The sequence below is a fragment of the Protopterus annectens genome, chromosome 5.part0 (assembly GCF_019279795.1).
Source record: "Protopterus annectens isolate FY-2018-M chromosome 5.part0, PAN1.0, whole genome shotgun sequence".
NCBI lineage: Eukaryota > Metazoa > Chordata > Ceratodontiformes > Protopteridae > Protopterus > Protopterus annectens.
Window position 1 is genome coordinate 1,178,982,775 of NC_056735.1, and position 19,801 is coordinate 1,179,002,575.

The window sequence follows — 19,801 nt, forward strand, 5'->3', positions numbered from 1 at the left end:
GTGAATAGGGCGGTTCTTTGTTTGCGGACAGACCGACACCTTTGGATACGGACTGGGTAAGACACATTCCAGCAGGTGGGAGCAGTTGTGTGTGGGTTTGCACAGTGTTAAGCACTGCTGATCTCTGGTTACAGCACCTTGTACCTGTTTAGACTCCACATTTCTTTGACAGTGCACTACTGGCATACTGGTAGACAAACACGCTTACAGCCGCTCGCTCACCAAAATTTCTGCTTACATTTGTCACTCACGCTGGGTGTGTGCAATCCCTTGTGATGCGTATTACATCAGACTACATGACTACAGTATCGGGTATGTCTAACCATTTGGTGACGGCAGGCGTTCGACTGTACGGACTCGGCAGCCTGTCCAGTGACGTAATCATATTATATGCGTGTTCCTCATACGATCTGCTCCCATTTGCCTGATACATGGGAACTGATACTCTGCAATGTTGACATGTGAATATGATTTTGTTAACGCAGCTGTCCGGCGAGTCATGCTACCGCATGCCTACTGTACATTTTCCACCTTTCAGACTGCACAACGGGAGACTGTAGGAATAACACCTTTCCCACTTTGCATGGGACAGTCCCTCATTAGGCATATGTCATGTGATGATACTCTAGCCATTGCAACTGTCGTGATTAGGGGACATTCTCATATTCTATGTGTCTGTAGTGGTTACGTGTTACAGGTCTTGTATACCTGACACGTCGATATGTTATATGTAGTAGCATAAGCAACTTTACAGCTGCTAGATTACGCTTTGATTTCTGCTGATATGTATATTGCTGTACTGTGCATGGCTGTAGGTATGTTCTGCCCTGGTACGTCTGACATTTCTACAGAGCAGGTCCCACTTTGGCCATTCAGAATGGCGGCGGCCCTATAGATCCTATATGTAGAGCTATCACATGTGTCAAGGCAACACATACCCACAGCCAGTTGTAAACTGCCTACTTCCACGGTTTGCATACATTAAGGTTATTCTTGTAGCATTATAATTGCAAATACTGTTTCCTATTACATGTAGCTGTTTCTGATACAACAAATTAATTTCTGACACCACTACACACAATATATGGCCTCCTTTCCCGAACTCACAGGCCATGTGCCATAACATTCATTTTGTAGGACACAACTGCCCAGACGGGTGTGTCACTCAAAGGCGTACGGGTGTGGAACCTCATCTATTATGCTATCATCTACCTGAGGTGGTCATCAAATTATGCACTTTCCATCACTAGCAGACCTCACATACCAATGGGGGTGAATGAACACTGTATCAGGACCACTGCATAACACCCTGTGGGACACATTTAGACGACTGGTTCTATTAACCAGACACATTGACAGTCACAGAGCATATGTATTAATTCACGTTTGTCGAGGTACATGCCATTTGTGACTCATACATGTTGTCATCTGTCATTACCTGTATTCCACCACCTATCCACCTAATATCACTAGTTCTGAAAGTGTTTATTTGGACTTTGTTACATTCTGATTCAGAACTATGGATGTCCATGCTAATCGGGTACATGGCACTGATTTGGTCTCTATGTATTCCCCTGATGATTTACAGACTATCCGGTAGATGTGCTCTTCAGGTTTGGGATGTATAGGCGTCTGCTATGCCCACATAGGAATATTAATGACTTCCACTGGGCGGGCCTACTACATCTCTGCCAACCAGCACCTGCACACTTAAGCCCATTATTGCATACCCATGGTCCACCTACCTGGCACCCCTCTACAGCACTCATGACATATACTTACAGTGAGCGCAGCTGGGGTATGAGCACACCCCTACACATTGCCCACTTTCCCCATCTCGGGACACATTGCCCACTCTCCCCGTCTTGGGACACATGTCGTACGTTTTGTCAACCCATGTATTATCACACTTGCACAACCTATTGTTTCATGTACACCTACATCCTGCTCGCATCGATGACAACAGGTTGACACATACACTGACTTTTTGGGATCCCGCAAGGGACACCATTATCCATGTTTAAAGTGTAGACCTTGCAGATCTCTCCCACTGCTACTTTCCTGCCAGTGTTTTGAACAGCAGCAGTGTAGTAATCTTTATTGCCTATCTGTATGTCTGACTGGCCTAGCTGGACGGTGTGGGGGGTACAACGTTTATTTATTGGACCTCCCAGTCACATACCCCTAATTGCTGTAAAGTAACCTAGCTATGTACATGTGTATATCTACAATGACATATATATATTTGTTTTGTGTGTATGTGTATATATAAATACCTGTTGTTTGTGTATATATATCTGTAGTATATCTTTGCGTGTGTGTGTGTGTGTGTGTATATATATATATATATATATATATATATATATATATATATATCTCTGTATAAATGTATATGTGTATATAAATATATATATATATATATATATATATATATATATATATATATATATATATATACGTTTTTATCTATATATACATCTGTGTGTCCGTTAACCTATACATTTCCCGGACATAGACACTTACACATGTGTATTGGCTTTTATCTCTGCTTCAACAGCATACTATTGCCTTAGTCATTATGACACCGACACCTCACTCCGGTGAACTTGTGATCAGTATACTGCATGTTATACAGCGGACAGATGTTGCACGTTTTTCATGTCTGCAGTGCCGCTGATAAGTGTGATGTGATACAGTGTCATTCGACCTATTACTCGTATGCGCAGCCTGTTATTCCTGCTACTGTGTTTGTTTCTGCGCACATTCATATTATTAATGTTACTAGAATGAGTGTTTGTGTTACTGAGATTGTACGTCAACATATTGATGTCTGCATGTAGTTGTGTCTTTCTGCTTTTCCCGGTTTGGGGTTGTCACAGCAGAACTCCGTTCCGCTCATGGGTGGCGTTTAGGTTTTACATGCCAGGCTGCCAGCCCTGACGCACAACGTCCGAAAACGATAGGCCCATTCACGCATGTCTCCATGCAGACGACTCTCTATCTGGGAATCGCACCTACATACTAGCTGACCTCCACGGGCCACTCCATTGCAACCGGCGCAACATACCCTAGCACTCCTGTGTCCATAATCGCATATCCATAGTTTCTCCAGCACACCCGTGTTGAGTTACCACGCATAACAGCCATTATACACCTGATATCGCAGCCATGACACACCTTTACAAATTGCTCTCTCCAGAGTGTTGGGGCCCTACACACATTTTGTACCGCCTTGTGTATTCACAGGCTCACCATCCATTCATATTTGCATCATCCATTCATATTTGCACATACGTGCCTTTCCTGGTGTTATGGATTATGAACGATTTGCGGGTTATAAGTGCAGGTGGTCGCAACATGTACTACATTCTGTCTGTGTATAATGTTGACGTAGCACTTCAACGATGTTATGGCCACTGGTATAACCCTGCCTCTGGTGTGAATAGCGGTGCTCTACTCACACTTGTGCAGCTTTATCTGACATACGCTGTGAGCACTTTATAATACCTTACTTGCTCTAGATTCCCCTCACAACCCTTATGTTTGCTTTCATCTTTCGGTGTTCATTACATATATATATATATATATATATATATATATATATATATATATAGATATATAATTACATTCGGTGTTCATTACATATATATATATATATATATATATAGATATATAGATATATAATTGCATATTTCTGTTATGTCTGTGGATATTTATCTATACACACATCTATCTATCTATCTATATATCTATATATATAAAAGTTACAGCTGTACAAGACAACATACATTTGCTATGCTACAAGCTGCGTACACCCGCGCAGGTGCACTTGCATCTACTTATTCTGAGTTACATATGTTTACTGCCACTTCTTTGGGATTACATGTGCCTTATTCTTTATGAAAGTACCACTTTGATTGATGGAATCTGGTTAACGGCCCCATGCAAGACACGCGGTCACCTTTACATGTATAAATGTTGGCTTTACAGCACAGAGGCATTCATTACACAATTAATATGTGCTATAGTCGTACTTGAACCGGGAATGCCTTTACGTTAGGTGGATGCTCTAACCACTACACTATTGTTGTTCTGCCTCATTTATATGTATACCCATGGTTCATAGCTACTCTGACATACGCCTCACTGCTTCCCTTACACAGCAGGCATCCATTCTCCTGCTGGGAAAACTGTAGTACTACATTTCCGACATTCCCTGTTTCCTACTGCTCTGGACCCATGTTGCATGTCTATTCACTCCAAGGATATTCAGAACTCCTACGCTTATAGTCCTCGCACATACGCATGTTTGATTGTTAGGATGTACATGTGCTGGTCCTGGTTTAGGCTTGTCCGACTGGTGACTAGAACTGCCCTGGTGCTGTTCAAATATCAGATGTAGCACATGGACAGAGTTTGTCCAGATTTTAACATTCTACCTGTGTTTACAGATGCAGGTGTTTGAGCACCTCTGACCACATTATTAGGTCGGCGCTACATAATATAGGGCGGGAAGTTGTTCCACTACATAATACAAGGTGGGGGGGGGGGTTCCACGTGTTTCCCTTCACATTTGACTATTTCATTAATTTATAGATACAATGAATATTATTCTGGACATCAGTTACAAATTCACTACAGGTATGCAATAGTCCTGTCAACAGATGTGACATTTGGTTGGTGTACACATGTGTATGGACCTCTGTGATACTCGGGGACTAGTTTCTACAGTGACAGGGACAAGGCTATGACAAATAAGGGACAATCACGGATACTTCTACCATATTAGTACTATTAACTTGGAACGTGTTGACAGATTCGTATTACTACTAATTTTCTGCAGTTAAATGAGTCTATTACTCTTCATTGTTGTAAGTAGTCATTCTCATTCAACACCTTTCCTCCAAAGGTCACTGGCTTTGTGAGTGATTAAGAGGCTGGCCAGTTATTGTGCAAATGCTCTGACCATTGGTAGGGTTGACACATTGTCATATGTACAGGTTGGGATATATTCTGGGGACACCAGATTGTTTAGGCCAACACATACCCATGGTCAGTGCAGGCTTAGAACATTCATTAGTTTCCTAGCTGTGAGCCTATACCTTTAGCACTTTAGTTGTTCGTCTGTTTCTTGTACGAATTACGTATTTTCTATCCTGACGTGACCGCTTTAGGCAGCTGTTACATGCAGTATGGTACATAGTTATTTCCTACAATCACAGGACATTTGGCATTGTATCATTGTTGGTCACACCTACCCACACAGTAACTGTCCCTCACACAGTGGATCAGGGGGTATCCTGTTTACGTCAGTGCCTTCATCACCCTATTTCTATGTGCCACTATGCGAATGTGAGCAATATATTCTCTCGATTATTCGAGTCAGGACACGTGCGTCACGGGCAGGTGTTTGATCCTGGGTAGTAGGTTCTGCATGACCATCTAGGGCTAGACAGTCTCATGCACCAATAATGCACATTCCAACTTGTGTCCAGATGCCTACAGGACTGGACATCGTGTCTTGATACCCATTCTAATGTTTACACAGGTTACTTATCCCATGAGGGATATCCAAAAATTTAACAAGACCGATACCGACCATTCTTCTGGCATTACGAAAATGTGCTGTGGGTTTTACATGCAAGGGATACATAGTTTGCAATCCTGAAACTGCCTAGGGTGACACTGCCTACTACATATGAGTAGTGGTCACTATGTGTAGATGTGGCTACGCCAAACTAGTAGGCCAAGTATGGCTGGATTTGGTGGATGTTCAGGTATGGGAGCGGGTTGTGTGCTGTGGAGGGGATGCTGGGTATTCCATTATGCATCCAGGTGTGTTGCATTTGATTTGGCCAGTTCCATCAGGACTAATCTGTGGGTATGTACCGGTGACATTTCTGTACATTTGTATCGCACATTTTAATATTCATATGTTTGTGGGATTGTGTTCTACAGTATGGCCTGTCTGGTTGTATTGCAGATGTGTATACATGTTCTTTGTGTTTCTTTCTGCTTCACCCGCTGCTCCCTCATACACCTCCAGTTCACCTATTCTGCATATGACACAGTCTCGCCTTTGAAGATTATACCATTACCCACCCCCACCCCCCCACACACATATTCCTGACACTCCATCCATCACTGCTTTGGTTGATGGCCCATGACACGGTCAAGGTAACACATTACATACACTACATATGTCAGGTACCTGTATGGTTGTGTGGACTACCCTGGCATGTTTCACCTTCCACATGCTATACATCACGCACATAGGTACACGCCCATACTTAACTTTCATGACATGGTTGGTACACCCGGGTAATACCCGTTCAACTGTGACACATCCTGACATGTACAGCTTGGACCGTAGATGTGCGGATTTTGGCCAAGTGTTCTGATCATTGGTAGGATGCCAACTTTTCCTATGTCCAGGATGGGATATATTCTGGACACATATCCGATTGTACTGGACAACACGTACCCACAGTCAGCGCTATGGATAATACTGTTCCTTTAAGTCTACATGTTGCCTTATTGTTGTAGCAGTTTATATGCCCCTTCTGTTTCGTTTACATGCTTATTCTATTTCCTGTCACATATGGTATGTTAAATACGGACATACCTATTGTATGTGACTATTACATGCGTTGTGGGATATAATTCTGTCATACGGTCACTAGATATTTACATTTATCGAGGATTTGTTATGGACACATCTGCCCAGCTGTGTACTCTCCCTCACAATATGGGTCAGCAGGTGACCCTGACCATTGGGCTGGATGTACCTACTGGCGGCGCGCTAACATGATGCATTTCACTTCCACTTGGTATAACTATCTACACTGCGTTGGACTACGGGCACACAGTTTTCAATGTCATTTGTTCGAGGGATAGGGAGCCATTATTCCCTACCGTGCATTTGTGTTTGCTTCTTCATTTTGTGTTCGCAGGAACTGTCTTGCATGCTTTGCATACGTTTCAGTATCCACGGACACTGACAGATGTGATTACTATTGCTTTCAAATTGTTATATGCAAGCATTTTAGGTTGCACGTCAACAGCTGACATTTCCATGCCTCTGTGCGGCACTTCAACACGCCCGATGCACTTGCGCTCCTTTCCTATGCACATGACTGTGGCGGCAGCGCGCCTCCATTAATATGCATTTGGCGCTACTGTGCCATCTTCACACCACACGGTCGGCGCAAGCCTAACACAGGCCTTGCACCGAGCTTTATGAATCCCGGGGCAGATCTTTTCAGTTTTAGTTCTCCAAAGATGGGAATCTTTTACATCAACCTCACATCTATCAACTATCTTCCCAATCTTATATTCCAATTTGAAAAATGATTAATACATTTTCTGCAAATGCTTCCAAAATAATTCCATAACCTAATTAACTTGAACATTCACTCTCAGGTCAAGTTGTTGACAGCTGCCATAAAATCAGTCCACTCATTTTCATGATGCTGAACAACTACAGTTCATCCTCTCATCTCAACTAGGCCTCCATCATGTTTTATTCTTTCTCCATTTCGTATACTTAAAATAATTTCACTCTGGTAACACATGGAACACATCAGAATGCCCATCTTTTGCCTTTCTGTTCCTATTTTGATTTTCCCTTTTTCTTTTACTCACCAGCCTACCTGCCAAATACCTCTAAAAAGTGATTGTCACTATCCAGGGTTTCTAAAATTCTGTAAAAACTGTAAATAATATACTCTTTTTAAGCATTCAGTAAGCACATGACTACAAGTACCTTGTTTAATACTTTTATTAAATACATTAATAGAAAATAAAACAAACCATATTAACATTTTTTTCCATTTGCATACATTAAACATCACATAAGTTTTCTTTCTTTATAACTATCATTCTAAAACTTTATTATTCCTCCTGGATATTATTCTGCACATACTGTTCCTATAATTTTCATTTAATTTTATATAATTTGCTTCTTCTCTTTTCTGCAGATTCCTCTTCCAGTTCCTTTATCTCTTTTACAATATTCAGTTGGTTTAGATTTTTGAATTCCGTTTTTTTTGTAATTGCTTTTTTGTGGCAGCCAACAGAATTAAACTTAACACGTCATTACTACGTCTAGCAATTCAGATTGTTTCTTAGCTCAAATGAATAGTTTCTTTAGTTACAGCCAGTAGCTCACCCAAAATTTCTAGCAAAGTACTTTGTAGAGAATTTTTAAGATCTGCCAGCTCATTACACTTGCAAAACATGTGTCCTAATTACCTCCTTCTTTCTCATCACACCTCCAGTATTTGCTATCTGCCTGAGGAAAAATCCTTTGAAGTCTGCTTGGGGTATAAAAATACCTATGAAAACACTTCCAAGCAAAAATTATAAATCTTATGGCCTTTGTTGCATACTTGGGAGCCATGCACATGTTCTCCCATTGTTCCTCTTGTAAACTGATTTTCCATTCTCTCTCTTCCCATTTTTTTCTAACATCCTCTGATTGATTATTAGAGATATTATGCAATATTTTATACGCCATACTAATTATCCATTTTAAAAGCAGCTTCTGTTCTAGATTCAACTAAAAACTTTACCAGAGCAGGTCTTTCACCTAGGATTCCCCCATCATTTTCTCTTTGCCTACATTCTAATATTAATTCCTAATACGGAAGGCAGTCCCTAACCAGCAGTCCAAACATCTTCTTGACCTCATCCCACTCTGTTATATTTCCCTCTCTAGTTATTTGCTCCCAGTACCATGTTTCCTTTGCTAGTTTTCTCCAGTGAATTCTAGTCCCCTCTTGTCTATTTTTAGTAGCCCTACTTGCAGTCATCACTATTGGCAAAATCTCATTTCTCCAGTCTCATGTTGGTTTAGTTCTTAGAAAATTTTCTGAATATAATATTCTGTATGATTGTTATTATTCTTCTTAAATGATGTGTATCCAAAATTCCACTCTATCCTTATTTCTTGAACTTTCCCTGCCTCATTATCATCTCTTTACATTTTGCATTATAAACTTTGCTTGTGTTATACAGGAGCCTTACCTGTGTAGCTATAAAATATCTTTTCAAATTAGGTAATCCTAAGCTACCTTATTCGGTTATTAAGATCAGCTTATCCCATTTAATTCTTGCCCTCTTTCCCTTCCAGAGAAATTCCTTCAACTCTTTATTAATTGTTGTCAACAGCTTCTCTGTTGATAAAAATATGCCTAACATGTATAGAAAAATAAAGGGACTAAAAACATTTTCACTGTTTGCATCTTACTATCCATATCTGTACACAAGAGCTTCCAGTTTCTCAGTTTTTGTATTATCTTTTGTTTAGTTTCTTCCTACATGTCCTTAGCTGCTATAACAGAAGCCTTTTTAATCCATAGTCATAAATACTTCAGCTTATTGTATCCCCATGTTGTTGTCTTTCGGCTTTTCCCGGTTAGGGGTCGCCACAGTGGAACTCCGGTCCGCTAATGACTGGCAGTAGATTTTCACGAACGTCAAGGTGCCAGCTCGATGTTCACCCTTCAGTGAAAGCACGCCCATTTACGCATGTCTTTCAAACGCCCACCCAACCGCGGGGAGGACATGCAGACTCCACACAGAAGGCACTCCCCTCACTCCAGCCGAGAATCGAACAGGAGAACCTCTTGCTGTGAGGCAACAACGCTACCGCTGCACCACTGTGGAAGTAGCTTATTGTATCCCCATAAATATGGGTATTGCTGAACCAGTTTGTGTGTTAATATATAATTTACTGCTATAGCTTTTATTTTTATCTTCACCAATTTTATATTCCGAAAAGACTTGAAACAGTTTCAAAATGTTCCACAACACTAAGATGTCCTATTCTGGATTTATCAGGTAGAAAACAATGTCATCGACCAATAAATGCAATGTTTCTTGATTACCATTCCAATTATATCCTTGAATTTCTGAGCTCCTTATTTTCTTTCCCAATGGTTTTAAATATAAACAAATGACAAAGGTTTAAGAGGGCAACCCTGCCTGGTTCCTCTGTTCAAACACAACTTATGAGAGAGGGACCCTCCCACTTTAATACTTGCCTTTGATCCTTCACATATCCTTCTAATTAACCTTATTATTGTATCAGGGAATGCAAATGTTTCCATTGCCCTACTCATAAGACCCCGGCATACTTTGTCAGATGCTCTTTCTGCATCAAGACCCACCAACACCAGTGATATTTTCTTACCTTCTGCTTTCATCTGGATCATCATTGTTCCATTAAAACTGTCAAATGTTTGTCCCCCCCCCCCACAAAACACACTAATCCAATCAATTTTGGAAAAACCTTTGCCATTATTTTAGCTAGTATAGACATAAACACTTTATAATCATGGTTTAAAACTGAAATAGGTTTATATGAAGCTGAATCTGATTGGTTTTTACAATCTTTGGGTAATTCAGCCATCACAGCTTTCTTCTAATATGTTGGTGCTTTCCCTTGTTTTAAAATGCTGCTAAAATCATCCAAATCTTTATCACTTTCTTCCCTCCATACTTCCATAGGAATATCATCACTTCATGGAGAATTTCTTTCAGATGCAACATACATCATCATATTTATCTCATCTCCTCCTGTCTCAACTATTAGTTGTTGAGCTTCAGCTGCATCTAACCTTGGCATAATTAAGTCTTACATAAACATTTCCACTTATGCTACTTGATTTCTACATTTCTCTGCTTTATACACATTTTCATAACATTTTTGAAAGATCTCTAATGTACCTCTAATAAGATCGCTGGATATTGTGCTTGTTGTAAGCTCTCTTAAGTTTGTCAATAACATTTTCTACTTTCTGTTGCCTAAGTAATTGTGCTAAATGTTTTTGTGCTCTGGAGTTATCAAAAATAATTCCTTAACAGCAATCTTAATAAACTTATGCATATTATCCAAATACTTCATTGTTTTCTCTTTAGCACTCTGTAGTTGTGCTAGCTCACTTTTTGTTGGACAAGCTTTTTTTTATTTGCTCCTTAGCCTGTTCTACATCCAAAATGTCTTTGATTCTCCAGGAAAATATTCTGAAGAGACCTGGATACAGCTGCTCGAATCTCACACTTGACTGTCAACATTCCCTGATTGCTGGAATACATTTGTTTCTCTTTTTGTCTGGTATACAGTGAATACTCTTTTATTCACAAACACTCTGCTGTTTCCAATTTTTACTACTTTTCCCTTCTTCCACAGCTTTGTCAGAATCTTCTCTTTCTCCTGGAATGATTGTATCTTTGTTAATATAGGTCTTGGATGCTTTCTCATTGTCTTGTCGTGTTTGGAGCATACACTTCATTTGCCTTTCAATTAACAAATCTTGCTGTGGAATATTAGTCCAGTTGCTTACTTGTGCTTTCATGAAATCAGTACAGTCTATTCTTTTCAGTTTCTTTGGTAGAACACAAAATTTCAAGTTTTCTCTACACACTCTTTCTTCTAACTCTACCATTTAAAAAACAAATCTCTTCCTGAGAAGCCTCATACTGCCTGCCTTTCCTTCATTTCAACCAATGACTTTTGCAGTTTTAAGAGTTCACATAGCTAGTTAAAGCTTCTTCTGTTTTTTCCAGCCTTTTGTTATTTGAGTTGATATAGTCCTTCACTGTTTTGTTTATTCTACTCACCTCTGAGTACATTCAATTTAGTATTTCCTCTAAACTTCTGGAAGCCATCTTTTTTTTACCAAAGCCAAAGCTTGAACTGCTTTTTGCTGAACAGCTTCAAGTTCTTCCCAGTTTTTTTCTCTTCATCTTTTCTTACTGATTTTCTTTCAGGTTCTCCAAATGTCTTCTTTGCTAGTATCTAGGCAATGTCCCAACTTACTTGTAACTGAATTTCACTCAGGCTAATAACATCACTGGCTCTTATCTCTCAATTTCTGTTTCCACATTGGGAGAGCTGACATTAAGCTGATTAGTATGCAGCCATCCTGGAGGTACTCTACAAGTATCTTGTTCAGTGTATGCAAAAGTGTACTCTTTTTATGTGATTATTAATGTGGTTTGCTTTATTTTTGTAAAATCTGACTCCGAAAATGGTCCATGGGCATTGGTGCACTGTCCTGGTTAACAAAGTAAAATATAAATTGAGGTTATGAGACATGCACATTTGAATGCCCCATCCATTTGATCTCTGCAGAGTTTTTTTCCCTTTTAAATTTGAAATGTCAGAAAACAAAAACTCTACATACTTCAAATTAATCAGTAATGACAGCATACTTCAGCTGTCAAAAAATTCAGACTTTACTCTCAGTGGTAAATTAAGACATTAAAGTTATAAACTGATAAAGAAGGCATTTGATTTCTATCTGGGACATCACATATCGTTGTCTCATGATAATGTAGCAGTGGTAGCTTAGGACACATTATACTGCCATTATACCTTCCAGCTGATCATCTGTGAGAAATGATACAGCATGCAGAAGAGTGACAACAGAAAGAACTGTTCATTGGTGTGGTATATGGTGCCTTGTATAATTTATTTCTATTAGCTAGCTTAGCGGAGCCCTTACTATGACCCAAATAACACTGGTTAGATTAGCAGCACTGGGACTGGAGTAGGCAGCCAAGGAGGGAATGAGCAAGCATTTTCTGCTTGTCTCTTTCTGGGAGAGAGAGATTGCCTCTGAGGTGTGCATCCCATCCAGGATCCTTGGTGGAGACTGGAGACTATACTGGATGTGTCTTTATACAAGGGGAGAGAACAGTTTATAAATTACATCAACAGTGGATCTGACACATTTGCACAGTTTCCACTTAAACCCCTTGACTGCTGATAAAGCATGCACAAAGAGACATTGCTTGAGTTTAAGAGGAAATTCTCTGGTGGCTGTTTGATGCCTGCTGCAGCTGAAGCTGAAGCATGCAGTAGATCAGATGGTCAGCAGGTATGAAGAGCAAAGAAAAAAATCCCATTCAGCAGATTGGCTGCACTTGAATAGGCACTCCCCTTCAGAAGCGCTAACATCTCATAAGGCACCAAATATAGCTCCTTACATACAGGCAACAGAATGTTTGATGCTTTCGATGTTTTACTTGGGCAGATAGCCTTGAATTTATCAAGATCCCTGAATGGATATAACAGGCACTGAAAGCGACAGTAAGAGGTGGAGCAGATGGCAGGAAGGGGTTTAGGTCTCAACAAGTGAAAAGCTGAAGGGTTTGTTTGGCAAACATAATAAAACAAACCCCATCACAAATAGTTCCTTCATCAGAAATATGTTAGCTACCACTGATTACCTGTGGACAAAAAAAAGCATTAAGAAGAACAAGTTAAAGGAAAAGTACAATTCAGCATTACTGTCAGGCTTTATCCTGTCAACAATAATCCCTTGAATGCATCTAAAATGTGCTGCTTGTTTAACTTCTGACATAGCCATCAGATAGAATTCATTAACTAAGGCCTACAAGCAATGGTATGCACTATGCTGAAATATACTTTACTGAAGATGAAGTCTGTTCCCCGTCTTAGAGGTGATGACAGCATAAAACAAAGGTACTTTGAAAATTGAGTACTTTATGTGACCCCAGATAACCAAATGTACTGCTATGAATATATTTTACCTTCAACATGGCCTGCTGGTCCTCACTGTATTCCACCTGAGCAGATGACAAGTTTAGAATGGCACGCTCTACAGAGTCTTTCTCACTGTTGAAGATGTACACATATGGCCGCCTAACCACCACATAACGTTTTACCCAGCCATTGGTGTGAGGCTCAAGGAAGTTCAGATAGCCTTTCTTTGATACAATGGGGCTGTAGAAAAAGGAAGAGCCAGAACAACATGGTGTCATTACTTTGTTATTACAAAGCATACATTTAAGAATTTACATTCCATACTACTGGGGACAGAGTATTAATACTTTTCTATGTAAAGATATAATGACTTTATCTGTATTATGGTATAACTTAAAAAAATGTAATGCACTAGGTAACTTACAGTTACTTATTCATCTAAAAATTTAATGTGTGCCTTATATTTGAACTCCGAGGGTATGATTTTCAAAATATTCTGTTGGTTGTAAGTGATTCGCTGCTGGGATGTGTTATGATAAGCCATGTCTTTCAGCGAACAGTGTGCTATACTACTTTCAGAATAACATGTTTCTGCAAATAACTTGTGTCTGACTTACTAAAGTTAGGCAAGCCGTACTCTCTCCTCTCTGTCTCTCTCTCTCTCTCTCTCACTCTCTTTTACAGGCAGGATGTTGTTACTATACCATCTTGTTATTGCATGATGCTACCCACTTATTATAGTGCTGTAAATTCTATTGCTGTTAGAGAAGGGTACAGCTTGGTCTTTGTTCTTCACTGCAAACTGACTAAAACTTTTATTTCTCTGTTTACTTGTATTAAATAATCACATTTACTTCTGCCAAGTGCTGTGTGAATTTGTACATTATGTGTTGAAATGCCTTTTAGCTGATCATCTTGGTGCTGCACAGACTATTGCTTTCCATTTGCAGCAGTCTAACCAGGTTTGGGGATATCAATGGGCTGAGATAAAAGATCTGCAGCTATTTCAAAAATGTCTTTAATGTATAATAAGGAATGTCCTTGCTCATATGCCTCACTCAGAAGCATCAGCAAATATCTGGATGATTTATGCATTCCTTCTCTCTTGTTCTTTCTTCATAAATTAGCTGCACAACCTTCCAGTCAGGAGAGCAGACATCACCAATAGCATCACACACACACACACACACACACACACACGCATATATATATATATATATATATATATATATATATATATATATATATATATATATATATATTTATATATGGGTCTACTTTTAGTTAGCCGAGATGAAAAGGCCGACGACCATAGAACACCAACATCCCAGAACACTGACTTACCACTCCAGGTAAGTAACCATTTGGCCACCCTGTTGAACTTTGCCTCTTACCCCCACGGTAGTGCGATCTTGGAGTGGGTATATTTAGTTAGGGGGTGGGGGGCATAGCCCCACATAGGGGGGTTTGGGGGGGTGAGGCCCCGCACATGGGTGGGTTTACTTTTCTTCGGTTTTACTATTTTTTCAGGATGGCCAAACGGTTACTTACCTGGAGTGGGAAGCTGGTGTTCTGGGATGTTGGTGTTCTGCAGTTGTCGTCGTCTCAGCTAACTGAAAGTCCAGTAAGTGAACTTTCAGTCTACTGAAGTAGAGCCATATATTCTGGGGGACTGCAAAAGCTGATCATTACCAATAGCATGTTTAATTAAACATAGCAGCATTCAGGCCTACAAAGCTGACATGCCACAGCTCTCAATCTGCCATCTTCAAAATGTGGAACAGTACCTCTCATTACGTGGAGCAAAGGGGCAAAATGTGAAATACAGCTTATTAACAGCTTCAACAAGGAAGCTTATGGCATGGTTAATATATGTTATTTTATATTTATAGAAAATACTTTTGAAAAATTAATATGACTCAGTATTATTTACCATGGATATCAGTTAAAAATGTTTAATACTGAACATGAGACGGGCCCTTTCAAAGTGGAACTACAAGGAACATGGGTTTTTTAAACTATTTTCAAACAGCTCTTTTCTACTACTAGCACTATATAAAGTTACTCTTTAGTCTTTTAAAACATGGCCTCATTAGCAGTGCAAAACCTGATGCTTGCATTTATAACAGCTCTATGCACACCTCATAAGTGTGCAGATGTTTGCAGAATGACCAGATTTTTGCCTCATATTTTTGGTCTGTTCCTCAGAAAATTTGTGGTTTTCTGGCAAATCATTGAAGACTGAATTCACTAAACTATGCTAATGACAGACATTTGACTTTCAGGCATTATATCCTCCAGAAAATATATAATTATGCAAAACCTGTTATTCTAACAAATTTCAAAGTTTATAGAAGCAATATTTAAATTCTGTTCGTATTTTTGGACCTTTGCCCCCCCCCATTCTTCTTGACTTTGTCCACATTTCTTGCACTGAGAGATTGAGAGGTATGGCTCTATGAATTTACTCATATATATCCGTCTATGGACTTACTTTGAAAGTTCAAACTTTCAAAACTTCAAACTTCATATTGTCGAGACCATAACATTGTAGTTTTGTTGAAAGTTCGAAAGTTCAATAAAAAAAAATTAAAAGCAATTTTTTTTACGTTTATGCAGGGGGACAAGCCCCCTGCATCCTTCAACCCCCCCGCTAATTAAATATACCAACTCCTAGATCTCACTGCAGTGAAGAGAACAGTAAATTTCCCATTCAACACTGTACATCGATCTCCATTTAAACCATTCGAAGTTTCAACCATATGAAGTTCGAAGTTTTGAAACTTCGAATTTCCAAAGTAGACCCCTGTCTATATACATCCATTAGTAATACTGCCTGTGGCGAAAGAAACCATGTACTGGAGTTATCAGTTGGATATACCATACAAGTGATTTTCCAAAGTAGTAGTAAGCAAAAGTTTCCATTTTTCCAGACAGTGCACAGAAACATGGTGCTCACAGTAGGGGTGTATTTGTCTTGATCAAAATTACTTGGATAGATACATACATACATACATATACACACACACACACACACACACACACACACACACACACACACACACACACACACACACACACACACACACACACACACACAAAACTGCAACCCAGGAATATCTCTGTTGTGTGTGAACAAGAAGTGATCATTTTATTTTTTGTAACATCGCTCAAAAATTTAGAAAGCAAAGACCTGTTGAGCTCCTGCATTTTATTATTACTGGTAACATTCTTGTTTAAGTGAAATAACAAGCTGTTGGGAATACAGAGAAGGTACAGTGATATGCAGCATTATACTCTGTGACTGTGAGACAATGTTTTTAATTTCCAATTACACATATTGCATCGTTTTTGTAATTTACAGTGCATAAGCATGCACTGATAAGCCTAACCTGACCTATTGTCGATAATTAGTATAATTAGTGCTCTTGACTAATTACAGAATGAAGCTGTGTGTATAACCATTCATCCATTTTCTGATGACCCTTCTTACAGGACTACAGGGATGCTAGAGTCTATGTCACAGGCCAGTGGTTGCAAGGCTTTGAACCTTATTCTGGACAGGAAGCTGATCTATTAGATTTGAAACACCTCCCCTATCACGTTATCATTCTGCACTCCTGTGGATTACAAGTAATGTCATTTAAAGGGTTATATGTGCTACAGTAACTGTTTTTGTTATGTATTTCCTTTCTCTTACTTTGATCAACAGTCCTGTCTCTATGGCTGCACAGATTGTCTCTTGCTGTCATGAAAGACATGTCCTAGTTCACTTTCCCCATCACAATTTCCCAACCACCCCACTGTATTCTCTGTTTTATTTCCTCTGCTCCATGCCTCCTATTAACAAACACAACCATCTCCCTTAAAGACACCTTCAACATGTCTCAAAACCAAGCCTCCCTTGACAACTCATGCTTTCTAAAACTTTGAAAATCTCTCACCCACCAAGTCATACGCCTATGTACTAAACAATGACACTCTCCCTAACAAAAGCTTTATGCACCATACAACAATCAATTAAAATTGCTCTACTTGGGTTTTAATATACAGTATTACATCCCACTTACTTCAGGTTCAATATGTATAGCTTAGCACTCCCTCATATCTTACACTCATGCCATTATACATGGTCCTACTACTTCTGTTATGGACATTACCTCTCCTCCCATCATCTAACCACACACATGCTAGCAACCTCCCTTGTACAATCTAGACCTCAAAACATCATATATAAACAAACATTGGTCCTCCATAAAACACTTCTGAACCAACACTATTGCTTCACCACAATAACTCCATTACTGCACAACATAACACCTCCATATAAACTGAATGCCTGCATTTCTTTATAGAAACATTGCATGTGTTTGACAAAATTTCTGTTCAAATTCACATCTGTCATTTTTATCCTGCCTCTAAGAATAAACATTGACCCTCAGTCCAGATCCCCAATTTCCAAATGCCTCACCTTCTACATTAAATACTTCCATAGTTAATGCACAAAATATTTGTAATGTACTGATTACTGTCCACATCAGAAGGACCAGCACTGATCTTCTAGCTATCATTAAATCCTGGTTGAGAAACAGTACTCCTTCAATTCACCACTATTTCCACAGTTAACATTACTTGACAGATGTCAGACCAGGTAAGAGAAATGGGGGCGGGGGTCACTTCTTTTATATAAGTCTCAGCTAAACATACAACTTATGTCACAATCTAACTAATCCTTAGACTCAAGCCCTAACTAGTAATTAACTGAAATCCAAATTCTAACAATAACTGTGTTCTCTTAACAATAGTCTACAACCCGCTACTCAAACACTGAAACATTCCAAAAAATAATACATGACATCACACCCGTAGAAAAAAAAAATCAACTCCGTCATTCTCCCAGGAGACTTTAACATTATCTTTATGGGACCTCTAAATTCCTTGCTGACCTTAACCTTACCGACCTTGTTTAATGTTATACCCATCCAAACACTCGCACTTCTCACTACTCGCTTCTAGCTCTTGTCATTACCAACAAACCATCTATTTCTCAACTAGCACTGCTAGCTCCTTCAGTTAGTGATTACTGCACCATCAGCTATCATTTTCCAGTTGCAGAGCACATCACTCAAAATCTACTTAAAACTTATATTCTTCAAATCTAAATCAATAACCAACATCTTCTTCTTCTTTTGGCTTTTTCCCAGTTAGGGGTCGCCACAGCGGATCACCTTGTCCGCTCATGATTGGCAGTGGAGTTTGACGGTGTTGAGTTGCCAGCCTGGCGCCCTACCTTCCACAGAAGGCACACACATGCACACACTCACACCTAGGGCCAATTTAGAGTGTCCAATCCACCTGAAGCATGTCTTTGGGATGTGGGAGGAAACTGGAGCACCCGGAGGAAACCCACGCGACCACAGGGAGGATATGCAGACTCTGCACAGAAGGCACCCCAGCCGAGGACTGAACCGGAGAACCTCTTGCTGTGAGGTGGCAATGCTAACCACTGCACCACCGTGGCAGCCCTAAATCAATAACCAACAGCAATAGGCTGAAATCGCACCTGTCATCCCACAACTGTTCACATTTCATTAACTCAGAAGACCCAAACACTGCACCCCAAACACTAACTACTATTCTCTTAAATATTCAGGACACATTCTTTCATGCATATGCAATACTATATAAACCAAACAACAAACAGCTTTGATTGAATTATGAAGCTTGGCAGGACTGGGAAAATAACCATTTTACCAGCAGTAGGCAACACTATACACATCCTATCTAAGAAATCTTGCTGAACAAGTTAGACAACATTATAAAGTTCATAACCTGAAAAATGCACAAAAGTTCCTCCTTAACAGACCCAGGTCATTGTGGAATGAAGTCAATCATCTAAGAGGCATACACAATGCTGCAGACGCAGCTAACTTCCATTTAACTCTAACACCTGCTTACCTCAGTAAGTTCACCACCCTCCCTTCTCTCTCTCTCCCCCATGTATTCCACCTTTGTACTTCAAAGGCAGTAAAAATCAAAGTCATTGAACCTCTGCTAGATGACTTCTGTGTTAAAATAGGGTCCTTGATCACACCACCAATCCATCTGGTAAAAGGAGTCCTTCAAGAATTAATCCTAGCTCTAACACTCTTCTCCATACTCATTTACAAACTTCCTTAAAACGTACCTCACGTGTCTATAATACTGTAGGGATGACATGGTCCTCTTCCACAGCAATCACTCTCTGCCATTGTTGCAACAAGATCTGCAGTCAGACTTCCTCTC

General features: G+C 39.6%; 1 protein-coding gene across 18 annotated transcripts in view; it reads right to left on the reverse strand.

The window, feature by feature from the left end:
• Positions 1–19,801, reverse strand: part of KIF1A (kinesin family member 1A) — a 2,189,582-nt gene that overhangs the window by 37,141 nt on the left and 2,132,640 nt on the right. For all 18 annotated transcript variants that reach the window (XM_044071047.1, XM_044071036.1, XM_044071035.1 and 15 more), the window contains one exon: positions 13,564–13,756. In XM_044071047.1, coding sequence (XP_043926982.1) covers positions 13,564–13,756 — 193 coding nt within the window. The remainder of the gene's footprint in view (positions 1–13,563; positions 13,757–19,801) is intronic.